The sequence below is a fragment of the Chelmon rostratus genome, chromosome 18, assembly GCF_017976325.1.
Source record: "Chelmon rostratus isolate fCheRos1 chromosome 18, fCheRos1.pri, whole genome shotgun sequence".
Classification (NCBI taxonomy): Eukaryota; Metazoa; Chordata; class Actinopteri; order Chaetodontiformes; family Chaetodontidae; genus Chelmon; species Chelmon rostratus.
Window position 1 is genome coordinate 19,194,225 of NC_055675.1, and position 21,636 is coordinate 19,215,860.

Consider the following 21,636-nt stretch of genomic DNA (forward strand, 5'->3'; position numbering starts at 1 on the left):
ACTTGGCTCTTGTGGCATTGAACTCACCATGCAGAAGAAAGCCTCCATTAGAGCCTGGAGCCATATCTAAAGCAATCACACATGCAATTGACCATTATTCTGTCTTTTCTAACATTGGCATGGATTTACATAATATTTGAAATCCCACAGACACAACTGAGATACATCATCCGTCCGAACAACCAGAACCCAGTGAGATAATTGATTAATTTGTACGTAATAAAAGTATATTTTTTTTACCCCTTTTTTATTTGTACTGCCTGTTGCATCTGATGTAGCTGCTGGATCGAAAAGCTGCAGCATCTCAAAAGGAAACACAGCGAGGAAGCAGAGGAGGAAAAACAGATGATGAAAATCTGAACGTGCATTTTGCTCTTTCCTCCCATCTGTGCGTTACCGAAAAAAAAAGATGGTCAAAAGACTTTTAGCTTTCGTGTGATCTTCAGGAGCACTTCAGAAACTCTTGAAAAGAGAAGTTAATGAACATCGATCGACGCACATGCACGCGCGCGCACACACACACTAGGCCTTCTGATCCAACAGCTGCTGAAGTTAAGTTGCAGAGATCAATTTTGTAGCATCGGTTATGGCCGAGCGATGGCTGTAATCGTCTGTTTAATATACTGTTAATCATTCACCCATTAATTGATCGTCTGAATCGAGAAGAAAACCCTCAACAGACGCTCCAACAGCCACCCTGTGCGCGCGCTTTATTTTATGCTGTTTTCAGTTCAACCTTTTCTCCGGTTCTTTTCAAATGAAAGAACATTTAAAAGGAGAGTTTAGAGATTAGACATGCGAAACCCGGAAGTGGAAGAATATAGGGCACGTTTGAGCACGCATGATGCGAGGAGTTGTTTGTAATTATCATGTCCAGGTCTGAGGATTAAATGTCTCCAATATGCTGCTGAGGGGCTGTCCGTTGGCAGCAGATTGGCCTTTTCTTCGCCGTTTTCGCAGCAGCTGACACGTGTCTGCCCCGAATTGGACTTCTGCATTGACTTCAGGAGTAATTACAGCAACAAAGAACAACAATTAAACACGCTAATTGACAACACAAACCGGCGATGATACCCGGTGGCTGCCTCTGGTGACGCGGAGCCTTTGCGCCCATGTTGCTCTAGCCTTTCTGGACTTTTTCCTTTAAAAAAAAGCATAATTTCCTGGGGAGCTGGTGGGGTCCTTGAAGTAGCCTTAACGTCCCGCGGCTCTGTGTGAGAGTGGCTGGGGCGAGGAGGGGGTGTCACCCAGGGGGGAGGCTAAAATTAATATGATGCCTTCACAAGACGTAGATTTATTTTTTCTATATTTGTTTTAATCCCTGAGAATAAACAGGAAATGGGGAGAAAGAAAAGAAAAAGATTTGGGTGTTTTTTTTTCTTCCAGTCTGGACTATTTACTGGTCTGACTGTCCATTTAACAGCGACCACCTGTTTCCTGCCTCCTCCGCTATCCTCACCTCACGCACTGCATGGGGAGAAATTAATTTGCTGCAGATCTTGTAGGCTTAAACAAGGCAGTGACGCCCCGGCCCCTCCCCTCCGCAAACCGACAAGTAAATCCCCCACAATTAGCAGATCCATATTAGCATATTAACCTGTGCTTCCTTCCGAGGCGCATCCTTTATGTAGGTCAGACACCATTTTCTTAATTACTTTTGCTGCTGATGGAGGACAAACATCTTCTGGGCCGTTTGTTATGGTTCGCCTTCATTATGCCAGTCGTTAGTTTGGCTGGAAAGGTGCAGGCCTACACACACACACACACACACACACACAGGCTGCAGGACCGAGCTAACGTACGCTCATGGCCATATGAGGCCGGTGTCTGACCGGGTCTGATTAAAACCACAACAGACTCATAAACAAGGCCAACACATGTGCGCATGGACGCAGACAGCACAGCGAGTTCTTCCTCTAACTGCTCCAACTTCACGTGACTGGACACTGATGGAAAATACAAACATCCTCTTGCACAACACGCTTTGTTTATATGAGCCCCGCATAACGTGGAGAGGAAATAATCATTAGCCTGTAGCGCCTATAGGCCCATTATAACTCAGCATGGATTCCTACACCCACTAAACGCACCATCACTAGCTGTAAGTGTTACTATCTGACACAACATACTTGAAGAAGCCTTAAAGCCTATAAGAGGATTACAGTTTACTGTGGTAGCAGTAGGCTAAATGACTGCAGGCTATAGTGATCTATTATAAATAAGTTGTGGCCCGTTAAACCATTTAAACCAATCAGGGCTCATAGTAAATCCAAGAGGGGCAGCAGCAAGAGGGGCGACATCCTGCTTTGTAGAGCAATGATATTCTGTTTTTTACTTAATGTTCATTATTAACTAACTGGTGAATTTTGAAAAAATAACATGTTGGACTGAAGATTGAATTAAGGTGAATTCTTTAAAGCTGCATTTAAGTCCTTTTGTTTTCATATTATGTGTCGTCAAAAGTGCCCAAAACTGAGAAACAGTTGCATCTTTCTCTTAGTGAGGTTCATTTTTGACATGACTGTTTGGACATTTCTGTCTGATTTATGCTCTTGAATTGCATTAACAAAAGTCACAAGGCTCAACAGCAAGTGAGCAAACGGCAAATCTTAATCTCCTGCCTCTCCGCTGAGCTGACGCTCTGAAAACACGACATCAGAGCCAGCGGTCCATCCGCAAACCTCGGGGCTGAGCTAAATTCTCGCCTCTGGGCTGTGCTGTGCGGGGTTTCGGGCCTGTCCCTGCCTCGTCAGGCGGCAGATGGACTGGCTCCTGTCCGGAGATCAGTGCGCATCTGGTGCGGCGCTCCCAGCCCCCGGTAAAGCGGGGCCACTCGTCGGCATTAAGCCCCATTAGGACCGTCTACCGTGCAACTGGTGCCTCGGATTGTCGGCGGCGATGCTGGCCGCGCACCCTGCAGACACACCTACTAGCTATCACCACCTTTCAGCTGCATCGCTCCTGGTTGCAGGGAGCTCACCTCAGTGGCTTTCACCTCACAGACCGACAGGCTTCACGCGTTAATGGACGCTGATTGCGTCGGGCTCTGCATAGCTGGGCTGCATTCTCAGGTAAACCTGAGTCTTTTGATCCAGCCTTGATGATGATATGAGAGGAAACAGGTTAAGCTGCTTCTCTTCCGCTGAAGGCCTTGCCGAGTGTCAGCATGATTTCCTGCCCAGACTTGAAATCAAACCACGCGCCCCTCTTGGTCATAAGAGCTGACTTAACCTGCAAACCTTATTTTACTCCGTTTTTCTTCATATTTTTGTCCAAAATCATGATCATATGATCACATTTAGAATCACATAATGCACCTTAATTGACACCAAAGCTCTCTCCATCTCTCTTTGCCTGGTGGCCTTCCCATTCATCCCTCCTCCTCCTCCTCTCACCCCCCCCCCCCCCCCCCTCCTTTCAATACCTGGCGTGCGACAACCGGCCTTCACCGGTCTGGTCGTGCAGAGGTTTCACGTCGAGCCCCGAGGCAAAACAATCGGTAACGGTTAATTAAAATATAAAAGGCCTTGAGAACTTTTTAAAGGAGGCTATTTAAGGCGGCCCCCGCACCGCCCGTGTCTCCGCCCGGGCCGTTTGTGTTCGTTATGAGGACTTTTTTTTTTCACGTGTGACTGCAGGACTATGGGCTGTAATAGTCTTGATAAAAAAGGGAAGATCTTGCAGAATATTTAAGCTGGTTTGGGGGCATTTTCTGAGCTATGAGACCAGCGATAAAATGGAAAATATATATTCTAGTTGGGGAGCTGGCACCATAAGAAGAAAAATCAATAAGAACTGCTATCAAAGCAGCAAAAATGCCTACCTTTTTACAAACGCATTATTATCATTATTGTTATTATTGTTATTATTGTTATTATTATTGTTATAAGTGATTAGGGCAGAGAGGGACGCATGCAGTAACAGATGGGAAGGGAAATAGTTGCTTAATTAAAGTGCAGAGTCAATCCCGGCGTCCCAGCGTCAGCTCGGTCACAGTCTGCACTTTAATAATATCAGGGAGTCGCTTTGGGTACAGTTACAGCTGAGCAGGAAAAAAAAAACATCCAAAACAAGACTGATTAGGGCTCATGGGTTACATCTCTCTCTCTCTCTCTGGTTTGTTTTGAATGGCAGGAAATCTGACAGACTCTTCTCTCCTCCTTCAGTTTCCTCTCCTCCCCTCTCCTTTATTTCCCCTTCGCTCCTCTTCAGGCTGCGACCACAAGCTTTGGGCTTCAGCATCTACGTTTTGTATTCCTGTTGCTTCCCGGGTGGCCTAAGGGCAAGGCAGCAATAGATTGTGCTGTATGTTCTTTCTAGTACAATACAGGCTACAGAATCCACACTCCGAGGCTCTGCACACCTGTGACTATTTCGATGCTTTGTTATTATCCTATAAAACGCCAGCAAAAGAATTTAAGAGTGTATCATCTAATTTTTCAAAAGAAAAACAAGCCAAGAAAAAAAATTAAATCAAAAATCATCTTCCTCTACAACACCACAACGAAACGCTTCAACTGGGCAGGACCACCCCGAGGGCGCGTGCTCAGGTGAGTTACAGCACGAGGAGAAAGAGGGAGAGAGGGAGAGCCAGAGAGGGAGGGAGGTAGGGAGAGGGAGGGAGAGAGAGAGAGAGAGAGAGAGAGAGGAGGTCACGAGGCTGACCGACTGACCGAAAAAAAAAACTCCAGTTCTGATCTGCCAATAATAATAATAATAATAATAATAATAATAATAATAATAATAATAATAATAATAATAATAATAATAATAATAATAATAGCATAAATAAATAAACAAACGAGCACAATGAAAGCATCACTCGCCATCATCCATTCTTCGACTCAACCATGCACGCGCCTCTGGTCACACATACACACTCAGCGCTGAAAAGAGAAAAAGGTCTCGTGCTTCTGTCGATTCTTCACAAAGGCAGCACTCACAGTAACCCCCCCCCCCCCCCCCCCCCCCCCCCCCCCACACCCCCCCTCTCCCTCCCCGCCATACCGAGAAAAAATAAATAAATAATGTTCGGCAAAAGCTGTTTTCCATGAATGAGTGAAAAGAAGTGAAAAAGGAATAAATGCACAGTGCTGCAGATTCACTTCAGCACACATGCACCAAAAAAAATAACATTTTCAGCCATAATTATTACCATGACTGATTTATTTCTAAAAATGAAGCCATTTAATTCATAAACTCTCTAAAGGATAATATTTTCGAATGAATCTCCGCTGAAAAACGTGTCCTAATATGTGATTGTTTCATTTTTAAATCAGCACACACCCCAGTATTAAAAATGCCTAAAACCAGTAATAATGGAAATTCATCTTAATCCATGTGAGGCATGCAGAGAGCACCGAAAACAGCCCGTTTCCAAACGAAATTCCTCGTCGAAGCTGAGCAAATTCACGACAGGCTCGTTCGAGAAACAAACGAAAATCCATTTTTATCCCGCTGGTAATCGTCGAAATTAGCTTGAAAATATTTCAAAGCGAACTTACATTTCCGTTGAAAATCCGCACATTTTTGTAAAAACGACTTAGCTGGCGTGAGCAAAAATATTAAAAAAGGAAAGAAAGCGAGAATAATAATAATAACGCGACGAAAGCGAGCAGGAGACCTCGTGAAAATACAAACGGGTCAAAAAGGAAAATGTCCACAAAAAGCGTAGAAAATGTTGAAAGAAGCACTTGGTTCCTTATTAAGGCGAAGATACAATATTTATTCCTTGTCTCCTGGGATGCTCCGCTCCGTCTATTGTCCTCCCATTCCTCAGTGCTGATGCTTAATTTTCAAAACTTCTATATTACCAAGGGACCTACGACATCAGCCGAGAAATACCCTGCAAGTACAAAATCCGTGAGCCAGCCCCGTCCGTGCAGAGGGGAGACGCTCGCGTTCCGCCAGCTTTCTGCCGCTACCGAGAGCGCGCGAGGGGGGACTTTTCCATTTCTCTGCCTTTTTGAGGATTTTAACGCTTTTTTTATTATTATTGTTATTATTCGATCGGGCCAGAGAGTGGAGAGGGAAAAAAAGAAGAAAAAAAAGAAACACGGGTTACTTTGGAGAAAGCACAATGTCAGCGACCTTCCCCGGACTTGTCCACGACGCAGAGGTAGGCTAATTTATTTACTCAGCATCCTTTAATTCATGAAATTACAGTCGGTGTGCAGAAGGATGAATCATGTTTGGTTTAGACTGAGTTGCGGAGGCATTTCGAGAGCGCATCCGCTCTCCAGAAAGCTGAATATGCTGTGGATTAAAATATATATACACACACATGGAGGGAGAGGTGTCGTGAGTCCGACTGCAGCTGCCGGTAAAAACTGCGCTTTTTTATTGTGTGTGGAAGAGAGTGAGGCTCGTGTGTGAGCCGCTAACACCGTGATTAGAGCGTTTCAGGGCGGATCGCTCCGCTGTTCTCACTCCGCTTGCCTCCCCATCCGGAATGAGCCACAGAGCCGGGACAGTAGATTTGCCAGCAGCTCGGTAATAATAATAATATATAACAGCACGACTTTTAAATCGCTGCAAAGAGAGTGACAGGCACGCCGAAGGGAGGGGGGAGGGGGGTACCGATGGCTCCTGTTGCCGTGCGCTCGTTCCCCTCCCGGGCGCGTGGAAGTGACATCTCCTTCAGGTGGTTTAAAGTGGGAAAAAAAAAACCGCTTTGAGTGTGTGAGTTGTGTTTTTGGGAGTGTTTGGGAGGCAGAGAGAGGAGACACCGGCTGATGCTAAATGACACGGCTCATATATTTCCCCGTCTCTTTATTATCCTGCAGATACGTCACGACGGATCAAACAGCTACCGGCTCATGCAGCTCGGTTGCCTGGAGTCCGTGGCCAACTCCTCGGTCGCCTACTCCTCCTCCTCCCCGCTCACCTACCCGGCGCCGGCGGGGACTGAGTTCGCCTCGCCCTACTTCTCGGCCAACCACCAGTACACGCCCCTCCACCACCAGTCCTTCCACTACGAGTTCCAGCACTCCCACCCGGCCGTGGCCCCGGAGGCCTACGGGCTCAACTCGCTGCACTCGGGCCAGTACTACCAGCAGATCCACCACGGAGAGCCCGCCGACTTCATCAACCTGCACAACGCGCGCTCGGCTCTCAAGTCCTCCTGTCTGGACGAGCAGCAGCGGCGCGAGCTCGGCTGCCTCGACGCTTACCGGCGCCATGACCTGTCGCTGATGACGTCACACGGCTCCCAGGCCTACGGCGTCGGTATGCACCACCCGGACCAGAGGCTGCTGCCCGGCGCCGGCCTGGGGCTCCCCACGCCCGCGTCAGACGACCTGCAGGTACCGGCGGCCTCCATCACCCCCCCCCCCCCCGCCCTCCCCATCCACTATACATCACAGTCTCACACCAGCTCAAGGCCTGAGATCCAGCACCTCATGGCCCCCCTTTCCTCTACCTCGGCTCCTTATCTCTGGTTTATTAACACTGCTCCATAAGATAGGATGACAGAGCCTTAAAGCTGCCACAGGGCCCAGCACCCCTGCCCCACTGGCCTACTCTTGAACCCCCCCTCCCTCCCCCTCTATTGTACCGGCAACACAGCAATTCCAAAATATTGAAGAGAAAGACAGCGCCAGATGTCTGTCTGTCTGCCCGCCTGTCTGCCTGTCTGCTGTCTCTGACAGTGACGGGGCTGCGGTACAGTTGGCCTGTAGGTTACCCCCAGCCGCTGACTCTGGCCCACTTTGGAGTGAATAATATTGGAGATCATCTTGAGATGATTCCGGTGCCAAACCAAACGTGACCGTACAACAGACTGAGTAAATGTCAAGTCCACGCGGCGCCGCGCCTCCGAAAGGCAGGCCCGCTTCTAAAGGTTAATTGACTGGCAGTCTATACGAGCCTATTGTGAAATCCGCCCTTTATTTTTCCCAGAAACACACGTGACCCATAGTTTGCATAATTCTTTTCGATGTAAAGAAATGGTCGAGATGAAAACGGATTCGCACGGCTCTGGAGTGTGTGTGTGTGTGTGTGTGTGTGTGTGTGTGTGTGTGTGTCCGGCTGTCTGCTGAGGCAAAGAAAAGCCGCTGGTAGCTCCATTCTCCGGTAAAGGGCGGATTAACGGATCGGGGTTCAGGACACAAAGCCCGGCTGCAGCGCCACAAAGCACCATAGTTTATCCAATTACCGACTTAACGTCAATCAACGTTGTTCCTTACGCAGCGACATCTGAGCTGGTTACAACGCGACTCTGGTTAAACACAATTAAAGACGGCGACACATCATTTCTGCCATGTTAACAGTTTACCAACTCAGCTCGGGAATAAGTGTTTATCCACATTTTTAGATCCAATTACACTCTTTATTTTTGAAAAATAATGTAATGTGAGTTAAATGAACGGCGATAGATAATTATACCTGAAGAGCAATCCGATTTTTTTTAACAATAATGCAGCTTTATTTTAATGAATTTATTTGACTTTATTTAAAGCATGTGGATGATAAAGAATATTACATTAAAAATAACCCGAATTGTGCTTAAATATTACAGCAATTTTACTGAATTATAATTACGCTGCATTATTTTTTATTTATTATTTTTTATATTTATTTAGCAATTTCTGCGCAAATTGTAATAATTTGAATGCAGTTATAATGACAATAATGTGCAGTTTATTACACCTAGCGCGTGTTGTTGTGAACGGCTGCCCTTCTGTTATTTTTCAAAGCTTTGGGCTCATAGTTGGTCATTGTTGGAGCAAATGCTATATTTATCTAAAGCTGCTGGCACATAAAGAGAGCACAGGTTTGACCCTTTCTTGGGGGGGAGAAGAAAGAAACGGCTCGTGAACCTGAGCTCGCACGCGGCGGATGCGTGAACCGAACAGATGCGCCCATGGTCTCGTGCAGCCCGGTCGCATCTTTGAGCGCGCTAAAGAGATTTTCATGCTGAACAAAAGCAGCTGCCACACCTTTCTCCCGTCACTAAGCTAATTCATGCAAGACCTCTGCGTTTTGTATATTGATTTTATAATCACTTTAGCTTCGGAGTAGAAGAAAAGGAACAGAGCAGGAGCTGGTTAAGAAGTAGCTGCAACAAGCTCCCCCTTTTTTTCAGGTTTATTTTAATCAGGGGGTTCCGCGCGGGCCTGGCCTCGAGGCTCGCACGGGGGATTAAGTGTTTTCTGAATAAAATAAAAAGCGCGTGTTCTCCTTTCTTGATGACATTGTTGATAGCACGCGAGTGTGATCTGGAGCAAAATGGCGGCGGTAACAGGTTTCCACGCACGCAGGCCTGCAGGTCGCTGCGCAGTGATCCCCAACAGGTTGGTGGCTGCAACAAACTCCGGACACTCGCGGCTCATTTCTCAGTCTGCGCGAGCGCCGCTGTCCTCGCATGATAGCCCGGAGCCTTTCAAATTAAACTCGTTTGTGGGTGAGCCGTGAGCTGCATCCTTTATTCCGCCCTGCACTCAGTTTTACTCAAAGCCCGCTAAGCGACACACACTTTCGAACAAAAAGGCTTCCACCGCTGGAAAATTACTCGAGGAGGGTGCATCAGGGCCAGTTTCTGGAGGCTGGAAGGCGAACTGTGCTAAACTTTGCAGTGCTGCAAAGAAAGCCTACAAAGGGGCTCCAGGATACAGCTGAGGGGTCATGAGATGATTCGCCTATTTGCATTCAAGAGAATAAAAAAAACGTGTTCAACTACACAGGAATGTTTATTTTTAAGACTTTCTGTAATGTTTTCTTGGGAAATAAGGATTTAAATCCCTTCAGGGTTCTAGCAATTATTTGAATTAAACAACCTGACAGGGGCAAATCATTCACACTGAATTTAATCCATAACAAAGGGTCAAAATTGCTGCGTTTTGAGTGGAGTTGATGAGGAATCTTTAATATTTACACTACAGATCAGCAACATTGCCACTGTTAGTGTGAAATAAGGACAGCGATCTTTCATTATTCTGACACTGAATAGCCTGCATTACTCCATCACATTTTTGAAAAAGTTTGGTTTTCTGTGTGTGCTGTCTGACAAACGCCTCCACTGGACCAGCTCCCATGTAAAGCTTCCAGCCGCTTGTGGAGGCTGACAGCTGGGTAAAGTGCGCTCCAGCAGCGCGAGAAATGCGGGTGAAGCGCCCTCACCTCCCCGCTCGTGCTAATGAGTGCGTGTCTCCGCAGGGCTCCGTGGAGGCGCAGTGTGGGCTGGTGCTCAACGGCCAAGGGGGCGTCATCCGGAGAGGTAAGGCCCCGTTTCTTCTCTGTTGTTGCACCAACCGGAGGCCGTGAACAGCTCGCGGCTCGACGCGACAAGGCAGCGAGCGGGCAGGCGAACACGCGGTGCGCTCCTCTCTTGTCTGCCGTCAGCGCGTTGCAGCGGCAGCGGCCGCGGCCGCGGTTTCTCGCCTGTTTAAACGCGCACACGCTGAAGACGCGGCGCTTCCCGTTTCCGCAGCAAAACGGGCTGTCACTCAACACCTGCGAGGTTTTTATCTTTTTTACCATTCACTCTAAACACTTTCTTTTAAAAAAGAGAATTAACACGTCAATAAAGTCATGAATTAATAAGCCACTGGTTTGATGGCGCAGGCCTGACGCCGCTCGCAAGCTGACATGTTCAAGTGTCACAGCAGTTAAACGCTTCCTTTTTGAAGTCAAACCTGTAGGCTCCATTTTCACAGCGACGGCTTGTGTTTGCTTCCATGAAATAAGCACTGCATTTTAATCCAAAATTCATCTTTATTTTAAAATCATAACCCCCAAACATTGCTGTTAACGATATTATTTCACTTTATAATAAGCTTAAGTAGGAATTATTTATTTCTAATGGCCCATATATAAACCACAACTTGGCAGACTTTAAAATATTTTACAATGTAACAACATGACTATAGTGTACAATTATAATAGTCTGAGAATTAATTTAATAAAGTAATTGCCTATAATAGAGGTCTGTAATGTCAGTTTTAAATTAATAAATTAAATTCGATTGATATGACAGGAAATGAGGTTCATATTAGAAAATGACATAAAATTAAAGCGGAAATCAAGAATATAATTTTTATTCAGGCTGAATTATTATAATTTCTTCTGGATAATTTAATTTTATTCATGTTATTTTTCCTGCAGTATTTATTTGTGGGCTGTGATGTAAAGCTCATGGATGATGAGCACGTGTTTCCTCTCGCAGTAGCTGCACCTGCGTGTTGAACCACAGACAGCGTTTTAAAAAGCCGGGCCGTGGAGCCGACTCAAGCGGACTCTGCAGGGCGCGGATGTGGATGTAGACTCGGCCCCTGCATCCATCCACACGCGCCAGACCAGCCAATTTCCTCACGAGCCGTGGGCCTTAACGCGCCGTGGATCTGCTCCCGGTCCGTCAAAGCCTGCTGCTGTTTTCCAGCCGGGACTGAGCGCAGTTCTCCACACAGAGAGGAAGGCCGTGTCTCGAGTTTAATTTTTCATCAGCTCTGCCTAGGTGTTGGGGCTTTTCTCTCGGATTGACGCGGGAATCCCTTCGCTATCACTTTCGGTTAATGGTGCGCCGTATTTGGCCCTGAGCTCAGCCGCTGCAACCATCACAACCAATAATCTTTGCTTTACCTCCCGCTCCCGTATCGATAGCTTCTCTCGCCTCGGGCGCACGCTTTGATATGCTAATGCCGAGCGGGGCCCCGGATTCAGCCGAGATCATATTAATGTTGTTCTTTCTGACTGCGGCTTTGGCGGCATGAATATTCACATAACCTTTTTCAAAAGAAAATCACTCAAGAAACGCGGATCCTACTTAGGAGGAGTCGTCTGTGTTTTTAATCACCCTGCTACCCCTTTTCCACTTCAGCTCCAGCTCCAGCAGCCGCGCACATCAAGATGATCTGTCAGGCGCGCGCCGCCGCCACCACAGCCCGTGCACGCGCCTCCCTCTTTGCTGTCAAGACATTGGCGGGCCTTTTTTTTTTTTTTTTTTTTTTTTTTTTTTGGAGCTATAAACATTGTTGTTAAAATATGAGGAGAATGACATTTGGCCCGTGTCTCTTTTTCTTTAATTTTCGTGGCAAACTCGTAAAAGCCGCTTGATTCCGCGTGTGATCCCGCCCGCCGCTCGCGCCGCAGCCCGAGGCTACTCTCCGTTGCTTAAATACCGTTATCGCCTCTGGGCCCGCGCGCTCCACTGACTGCACTACCGGCAATAGCTCTTTTCGATTGCCCTTGGCAACATAAAATACAAACTACTTTGAATCAAAACATTTTTAGGGGAATTAATATGATGTGAACCCGCGGCTTTCACAGACGCGCGCCCCTGTCAGAGCGCGTGAGTCTGACAGACAGGTCTGCCCGGTTTGTGTCACATACAGAGGCACAGACGAGCCGGACTTCACACGCGCACAGCACGCGCGCGCACACACATACACACAGGAGTCCAAGCTTAACCAATAATATCAATCAAATCCCCTTCGACCTGCAATGGTCCACTTTTGACAGGCAGAGTAAAACACAAGTCCCGCACGGCCTCGCACAAAGCGCCGCCCGCTGGAGTACAACAGCACACCGTCATGATGTCACAGTGCTGCGGGCACGAGCCGCTGTCCAGGTGCTGAAATGAAAGGTGGACGCCGCTGTCCGTGGTGCTCGTGCTTTTTTTTTTTTTTTTTTTTTGTCCCCTGCGGCCACACACGCACGCACGCGCATTTCTGCTGATTGTGAATAATAGATCCTCAGAGCCAAAAAAAAAAAAACATATATAGGTTACAGTTAGTTTGACATATTAAGGCTTAGCTGGTGGCCAGATTGTCCACATTGCCTCGAAAAGATTGGCGTGTGCAGCCGAACTTCGCCTGCAGCGTTGTTCTATTCGGCCTAAATGGCATCCTTTTCTTCATTCCACCATTTCCAGCGCGGCCTAATAACAAAGCGACACACCCTGCTGTTAGATTTGATAATGAGGCGGATGAATAATAGAATATAGCCTACAGTACATCAGACAGAAACCTTGCGTTTCAGCTGCTTGGGACGTTAGTTCAAGTGAAAGTTTAATAATAATAGGCCTACACAGAGCAGTCGATATATTCCAGGAGGACCCAGCAACACTGATTCAGATGCAATTAATAATGTGAAAGAGCCTTCACCATCACAACCACGATCATTTATTCACACATTCAGGAGCCTCAAGTCCACAATGAAGCCAACTTGGCGGTTAGTGGAAGGTGATTAATGGGAGGTTTTGTTTTCCACTCCTGGGATTACAGCCGGCGTTTCTTATACACAGACAAATATTGAGCTGAAACAGGAATATAAATATATGTACATAGAAGAAAACTAAATGTAATATTTAACTGGAATAAAGGAGTCTGATGTGAAACACATTGATCTTGCCGGTGCTGATTGAAGATACTTGATCATATGCGTTTCTATGGACTGAGTGTGCATTTAATATCACAATCTGGCCTCATTTAAATTATACTGCAGCATGTGTTATGTTTACAGCTATACCGAGTGGAGGATACATTATGATAAAGGCTATGGGCCATGCAGTGAAAAAAACAAGTTTTGGTGATTTTGAACGTTTCAGACAAATTGAAGGATTAAGTGTTCTTTGAGGGATTAATAAAATTCTCCCACTTTTTATGATAAATTAAGCCATTCCAAAATGTGTTGGATTATCGTCACAAAGCTGATTTTTAGTTTTTCTCGGCTCGTTAAAGATGTGACATTTAGGAGATGTGTGGTTTTTATAACAAAGAAGGTAGTTCATATGAAAATACCAACTTTAATAAATGATTTTGATTTTATAACACAAGCTGAGCATCTTTCCTGCACACAGTAAATTTCCTTTCACTGTGACTAGTAGATACTTGTGCAAATTATTGCACCTACTTCCTGATTGCTCTGCTCACAGACATGCGATTTACAACTGGCATCATGTCCTGATGCGTGTGACTGTTTCAAATAAGAAAAGTTTGTACACAGCTGAAGCAACCAACAACAAAACAAAGGTGCAAAATAGTGCAAAAAACGACTGACAAATTAGTGTTTTCTGCAAAACTGTTTTGAGAAAGCAGACCTGAAAGCACCTGCACTAAACGATAAGAAACGGGCACAATCCCCTTATTACTGGCAGCAGCAGTTGCAAAACGAATCATTATATCATACAGGCTCCATAATACTTTTCAGTGTTTTTGGCTGCACAGTTTTTTTCTTCCTCTCATCATCATCATCCCTGGATCGAACAATTCTAACCACTGTGCATGACTGTATATTGTACATACAGGTGAAGGCAAGAGAAATGTAAGGTGTACAGGTTTGATGCATTGGTGTGTGCATGTTTAAATGCAAAATCAGTGGAAGTGAACATCCAGAATACCTGTTTTTATTTTGGTGTACTTTTAAATCAGTCATACAGAGGTGTTATTGGTATAATGCTACTGAATATTTATATATATATATATATATATATATATATATATATATATATATATATATATATAAACAAAATTGTTGCATTATAATCAATTTTGACAATTATCAATACACTGTAAACTGTGGCAAAAGTTAGGTCAGCATTTGTATGGAAGCCCTGCACTCAAGTTAAATGTTGTTTTGGCATCATTAGACCCTGCAGTAGTAGACAGAAGTACAAATGGTGCTTGTACCTGAACTTAGATAAATAAATCTGACATGCAGCTTTATTAGAGGAATAGTTTGCCCGTTGTGTACTCATGCCTGTATCAGCTGAAACACAGGTAGAGTTTGTCTGTTCAAATAACAGTTATCCAGCAGTTATCAGAACTATTTGTATACTGTTCTGTGAAACATTAAGATGAATAATCCATTTAAAAGATTTGGATTATGTGAAAATGTTCTTCTAATTCAAGAAAAGGTGACATTTGGAGATACGTGTTTTTTATAGGACAAAAATAGGCTGCATCTTTAATTTGCATTAGCTTTAATTTGCATTGGTCAGTAAAATTCCACCGAAGCTGCTCTACTGAAGGCTGACATGGAGTGTGCTAGCTCACTGTGACTTATGTGGACATACAAGCTTTACCAGTGCCTCAGCTAAAGGCGGTGGACCAGCGACAGCGCTGTTCGTCCATGCCGAACCTCGTAACAGGACTGTTGTGTTTGTGTGCAGGGGGGACATGCGTGGTGAATCCCACAGACTTGTTCTGCTCGGTACCGGGCCGACTGTCGCTGCTCAGCTCCACCTCCAAGTACAAAGTGACCATCGCCGAGGTGAAAAGAAGACTGTCCCCACCAGAGTGCCTCAACGCCTCCCTACTGGGCGGAATACTGCGCAGGTCAGTGCAAACACACACAGGTCCAAAATGTGACTGAACACCAGGAAATATCTGCGTATTCTGAATTTGATGCAGCAACACGTTTCAAACAAGTTGGTACGGGAGCAACAAAATACTGGGACAGTTGTGGAACGCTCCAAAAAACACCTGTTTGGATCAATCCACAGGTAAACAGGTTGATTGGTAACAGGTGATAGTATCATGATTGGGTATGTAAGGAGCATCCTGGAAAGGCTCAGTGGTTCACAAGCCAGGATAGAGCGAGGTTCAACACTTTGTGAACACATGATTGGATAAAGGACCTGACTACATGGGCTCAGGAACACTTCACAAACTGTTTGTTTGCAGATGACTGCGTTCTGTTTGTTTTTAAGTTTTAAGCCCCAAGTTTTTGGGAATCGGGATTGTTAAGTCATGACATGCTGAGTTTTTTAATTGATTCTCATCTCACTGCAGCATCATGGCTCCATGTTGAAGCATGTGTCGGTGCAGAGAACTTTCCTGAAATGTTCACGCTCATTTTCATCCCTGGAGAATGAGAGATACAAAACTTCAAAAGCACTGAGTATAGGTGGAAACAGGGGGGGGGGGACACCTGGTGGGATACAATGATAACAAAATACATCCTCATAAATCAGGAAATTGTGGGCGAGGCCATGACGAACACAGTACGATTGAGAGATGAAGATTTTCTGCTGATTGTTTTATCAAGTGTACAATAATACTCAAGTAAAGAGGCGAGTGTGATAGAGAGAAAACATTGTTTTTAAAGTGTAAATCTGGCTGGTGAACATTGGCGAGCGCTGCCCGAGTCTCTGTAGCCCTCAGATGAAACAGAGGATGTACAGTAGCATCCACAAAGACTATTGTAGGCGAACGAGGGGCCGAGGCTGCACGCGCCGCCATGCCCAGGGAGCCAGAGGGAGGCGAGACCGGGCCAAAGCATGCCAGGATCAGAGGAACCAGGGGGAAGCAAGAGTTGCCAGCGCTGTATTATTGATGAGGCGGAGAGAAAGGGAAGGGGGGAAGAGGAGAGAGAGCAGAGAGAATATGGCTGGTCCTACAAGATGAGGCCTCAACAAAGCGGGAAAAAAAACAAGTGCAAATCGAGGTGCTGATCCTCATCTGGAGCAGAATAAATCACACCTGCAGCATCAGATCCTGAGCTGTGTTTTCACCTGTGTGTGTGTGTGTGTGTGTGTGTGTTGGTATTGTGTCACCATCACTTCAGCGTGCAGAACTTTAGAGAAAGGGACCCCTGGTTTGTTCCAGAACGGTAGAAACCCCTCAGTCAGTTCACTCCAAACATCCCAATAGGACCTTGAAAGTTTCATCGGACAGGAAGTGAGCATGTAGGTTTTTAAAATTTCACATTAAAGACGAAGACATGACAGCGTGCATCGTTCCTGCTTTCCAAAATAGAACTTCTCACTTTGGGCGTAGAAACAGACTAACGACAGAGGAAACTCAAGGGGACATGCAACCATATCTGCGTGTAAAGAAAGCAGATTAAATATCTAATGAATTGACATGTTTTAATTTTATACCCTTTGATTTTATGCTTTTGTCAAATCAAAGCAAATCTATATTCCTCCATCCTTAACTGCAGCTTAATTAAACACACGTTCGTTTGTACAATAAGGAGGCCACGCTGCTTTACTTGTGTTTTGGTTCAGTGAAAAATGATCAGTGATGATGATCTAAAATGTAAAGAGTGATGTTGAAAGAGTGATTTTCTTTCCCACAGAGCGAAGTCTAAGAACGGAGGCCGGTGTCTTCGTGAGAAATTAGACCGTCTAGGCCTCAACCTGCCGGCAGGACGGAGGAAAGCTGCCAACGTCACGCTGCTCACCTCCCTGGTGGAAGGTGAGGCACAAATTACACCCAAAAAACCCTACATTTAATAGTCTGGTTTTCACGTTTAAGCCCTGCTTCACCTGTCTTTTTCCTGGCTTTTTGCTCAGGTGAGGCGCTCCACCTGGCGAGGGACTTTGGCTACACCTGTGAGACAGAGTTTCCCAGCAAGGCAGTGGGGGAACATTTGGCGAGGCAGCACAGCGAGCCGAAAGAAACCAGCGCACGCAAGAAAATGGTCCTGGCTACAAAGTGAGACTCAAAAACACACACACACGAATAAAGTAACACACACGTGCTGCAACCGTTTCGAGCTCAAATTGTTTTCCGAACGTCTGGGCAGGATACGATGCATTTTATTCTGAAACTCTCCTGACGTCAGCGTTTTCACTTCCTGGCCGCGATGGACCCGTCGGGTCAAAAGGTCCAGATTTCAATCCTCAGGGCCGCAGGTGCAGGTGAAACTCACGATCAATTCCAGAGGCGCAAAAAGGCCGAAAAAATCGATCGTTTTGAAACTTATTCTTCGATAAAAAGTGGTGAACCGACAGGAAGCTGGTGGTTGTTTTGAGAGCGTGAGAGTCAGACGACAGGAAGAGTAATGTTTACAAGAAGGTTCAATAAAAATCTACACTTCAACATGAATTTTAAGATTTGCGCCCATCATTAGGCCATCAGGAGTCCATTTGAGCTGCGTTTACACTCAATTCTTACACTGTTGCACATGCAGCACTGATGTGCTGAAGGGAAGCAGCTCCCACACTTGTTTTTTCCAATAAAATCCCCCCATCAATGATTTCAACACTGAATCAAACCCAGACAGATGAGTCTGAACCAGCGCTGAAAGTCTGACTCTTCTACACTTGCAGAATTTAGTGTTTCGTCTGTTTTTTTCACGTGTGGGTCGACCCACGGCAATGAGGGTGGATGCATGAAAAAAAATAATTAAAAAGAAAAAAGGCACAAATTGCGACGGTTGTGTTGCAGACAGATGGTAAACCCTCTTCCCCTCCCTCCTTCTGTCCGTCAGGCAAATCTGTAAGGAGTTCCAGGACTTATTGAGCCAAGATCGTTCTCCTCTGGGCTCCTCCAGACCGACCCCCATCCTGGACCTGGACATCCAGAGACACCTCACACACTTCAGGTAACACACACGTGCTCATGCAGGCCTTTTACGCATTATTTCCAATCTGGAGCGTCTGGAACCATTAAGGCGAGCGAGTGGAGGCGGTTTTCTTGCAGAGCTCGGCTGCTCTCCGTTTTGGCTCGGACCGCTTTGCCATTTTCGAAAGATGCAGCTGTGCAGTTTGTTATTTGGCACAAATGACAGAGGGGGAGGGAACAGCGGCTTGTTAGCAGAAATGTCACATCTGTGGCGTCATCCTCTTGCAGAGTACACAAAGTTTTATCAAACCTCCAAAGGCAGAGACGAGCTGCAGAGTGCTGGGCAGAGAAATAAGACGTATAAACTCAGCTGCGACAGACTGAACAGCCGCAGATTAAAGGTCTGAGCCGAGAGCTGACTACACATTTCTCCCTGAGACGTCCTGCCCGAGGATCTGATCATATTGTAAATTGAACTGATCTCTCTCGTGTGGTTCTGCTGCAGTCTTGTGCTGCTTTTTTAGTGTTTGCTGGCTTTAATTAACGTCACGATCCTGACATGTGTCAGCACTGGATTGAAATAATAGAATTAAAAGAGCATTTTGATAGAGGAGATCTGCAATATGAGCTGCAACTGAGGGTTATTTTCTTTATTAGTTCATAAAATGTCAGAAAATAGTGAAAAATGTTCATCACAATTTCGAGAAGCCCAAGTGGAAGCCTTCAAATGTCCTGAACCTCAAAATATGCAGTTTATTATCACATTAAACAAAGAAAAGCAGCAAATCTTTACACCTGAGAAGGTAAAACAGGGGAATATTTGGTGTTTCTGCTTGAAAAATGACTATAAAATCAATTATCTTAATAGTTGCTGGTTATTTTCAACTAATCAATGAATCATTCAGATCTAATCTGTGTGGAATTTGTTCACATTTGGCAATATTCCTGCCTAGAACTTGCTCAATCAGTTGAGGTATTCAGTGTTTGCCTGTAAATGACTGCAGGAACAGGGTGGAAGCAGCTTTCGGACAGCACAGGACATGAAAACTCTGCTCTGACAGAACTGAAGCAGCTCTTTCAGGAGGGTTAGAAGCTGCAGACAGATGCAAGCAGCACAACCTGAACCACTGATTTCTTCCTTCTCTGCACCTGAATGAAACAAAGCCCTGTCGTTGCTCTCATGCTTGTCTCCGACAGCCTGATCACTCATGGTTTCGGCACGCCGGCGGTCTGCGCGGCTCTCAGCACCTTCCAGACGGTCCTGAGCGAGATGCTCAACTACCTGGACAAAAACTCGAGCGGGAAGACGAGCGGAGCCGCCGACCAACAGATCAACAACAGCTCAGAAAAGACGCAGCTACGGAAAACGGCCGAGCCCCAGAGCAAAGACGGGAAAACGGAAAAGACTGAGTAGCCCCCACCCACCGGTCCCCGTGCCTTGGAGCGCTGCATTTAGGAGTGTGTGTGCGTGTGTGTGTGTATGCATTCAGAAAGGATTTGTTCATTCACATGCATTACTGTTTCTTCTTTGGGACAATTCCTATTTATTGTCATTTATTTATCTTATGTTGAAACACTAACCTGAACTGTCCCAAACAAGACAAGCTGGTGTGTGTGTGTGTGTGTGTGTGTGTGTGTGTGTGTGTGTGTGTGATGACAAGGAGGAGCCTCATCATGTGACTCATTCAAGACTTTTGTTTATTTATTAATTCTGAAAACACGGACATGCTGACATCAGTTTTCCAGGACAGGGGTGGTCTAGCACAAACACACACACACACACACACATATACACTTGGGCAATTTGATCTCAATCCAGCTGATTCAGGTGTGGATTTTCTGCAAGAATTCAAAACCTGAAACACTTTTTTTGTCCTCTAAGGGTTCATTTAATCTGTTTGTGTTAAATTATTGAGAGAAATCAGTCATACCCAACCAAACGTCTAGTTTTGCTTCAATTCTCAGTGGAACAGATCAAATTGGAAAAAAAAAAAGACCCTGACCCAAAACTTGATCCATGCAAACACTCAAAAACAGAGTTTTGCTGCCCCTCTCTGTACCTGTGAGAGCACCTGAACCCCACCAGGCAGACTTACTTCAACCTTTACGTCGTACAATCAGTGCCATAATGCTGCATCTCCTGTGTTTACCATGTGGGCGACGGAGAAAAAGAGTGTTTCTGGATGTGAGAGTGACGCCTGGGGTGGGCTACACAATGTGGTGTGTGTGTGTGTGTGTGTGAGAGAGTGTGTGTGAGAGTGAGAGAGAGATAAAAAGAGAGAGAGAGAGAGGGTCCAACTCAGCCATTTTGTAAAAGGTGACTTTGCGGTTGCCGTCGTTCCTCTTCCCTGTGCATGTCTCTTTGTACACTCCCCAGATCGCAAGTTTAGCCGACACAAGCTCTCTGACTCGCTCATGAACATTTGTAAAGATATATATAAATATTTAAATTACTTTTCTTGTAGGCTTTCAACTATATATATGTTAAATCCCTACCTTCTAAAATGCTGGTGTTCAATAAAGACAGTTGCTACGTGTTCTACTATTTGCTCTGGTTTTAAGATGCTGCACACACACACACACACACACACATATATACATAACCCTACATACAGAAGGAGGCAGACTGAAGAGAGGCAGTCGCAGCGGATCAAAGCCAGCGAGGGTGAATTATCCATATGAGTTCACAGTGTTAAAATGAGAAAAAGTCAGAGTTCCCCTCTAATGTTGTGAAAAGAGGCGATATCTACAGAAAAGTTCAAAAGCCTCCTTTGTGTGCGTGAGCATGTGTGTTTTCTTTCAGCCTGAGCGACTTCTGTCAGGTTTCTCCGCTTATTTATATTTCAAAATCTGATGATAAAACAGAGAAAGGAGCAGCTGCCTGCTGGCGTCTCCATCCGGGCTCTGCAGGTTCTGTTCGCTCTTTAATATTCCAGTCATTTGAAAGGAGGTCACGTTCACGGCGTAACACGAAAATACACAATCAGACAGGATGCATTTACAGTGACGCCTGCGCCCGTTTGTCACCGTGAATCAAGGCGAGTGAAGCCTCAGGTGGAGAAATAATAGTGGTAGAAAGGGAGGAAGTGACACGGGTGCAGGATTCCAGCATATTCCCAGTCTTGCTGTTGTTGTTGGGTCTGGTTTGACAGATGGTGTTATCCCCCAAACACGCACACCTGCAGTCAATGTTTCATGACGCTGGGACAAAACTGAACCACCGATGATGCGCCGCAAAATGTCAAAAAGAATGCATGATGACAAACGGTAAATTACAGTCTCACCTCGTGTGTTTATTCAGCTTTTCCAGCAATGCATATTCAGAGCAACACTCTGCTGCCTGCACTGTGCAGCGGTTTGGGTTTCTCACACCTGCAGTCAACACACGTCCATGACAGTGTTTCTG

General features: G+C 45.6%; 1 protein-coding gene across 1 annotated transcript; it reads left to right on the top strand.

Moving 5' to 3' along the window:
- Positions 1–6,079: 6,079 nt before the first annotated feature.
- On the top strand, positions 6,080–19,644 carry tfap2d (transcription factor AP-2 delta (activating enhancer binding protein 2 delta)). Its single transcript, XM_041959163.1, has 8 exons — positions 6,080–6,118; positions 6,786–7,304; positions 10,156–10,216; positions 15,107–15,272; positions 17,020–17,138; positions 17,237–17,378; positions 18,157–18,270; positions 19,428–19,644. The coding sequence occupies exons 1-8, from the start codon at positions 6,080–6,082 to the stop codon at positions 19,642–19,644; spliced, it is 1,377 nt and encodes a 458-aa protein (XP_041815097.1).
- The last annotated feature ends 1,992 nt before the right edge of the window (positions 19,645–21,636 follow it).

Bases quoted from the DNA above. Each gene is read 5' to 3' on its own strand.
- tfap2d (XM_041959163.1), top strand. From the start codon at position 6,080: ATGTCAGCGACCTTCCCCGGACTTGTCCACGACGCAGAG. The intron at 10,217-15,106 runs GTAAGGCCCCGT...GTTTGTGTGCAG, and splicing joins AGGGGGCGTCATCCGGAGAG to GGGGGACATGCGTGGTGAAT. The intron at 15,273-17,019 runs GTCAGTGCAAAC...TCTTTCCCACAG, and splicing joins CTGGGCGGAATACTGCGCAG to AGCGAAGTCTAAGAACGGAG.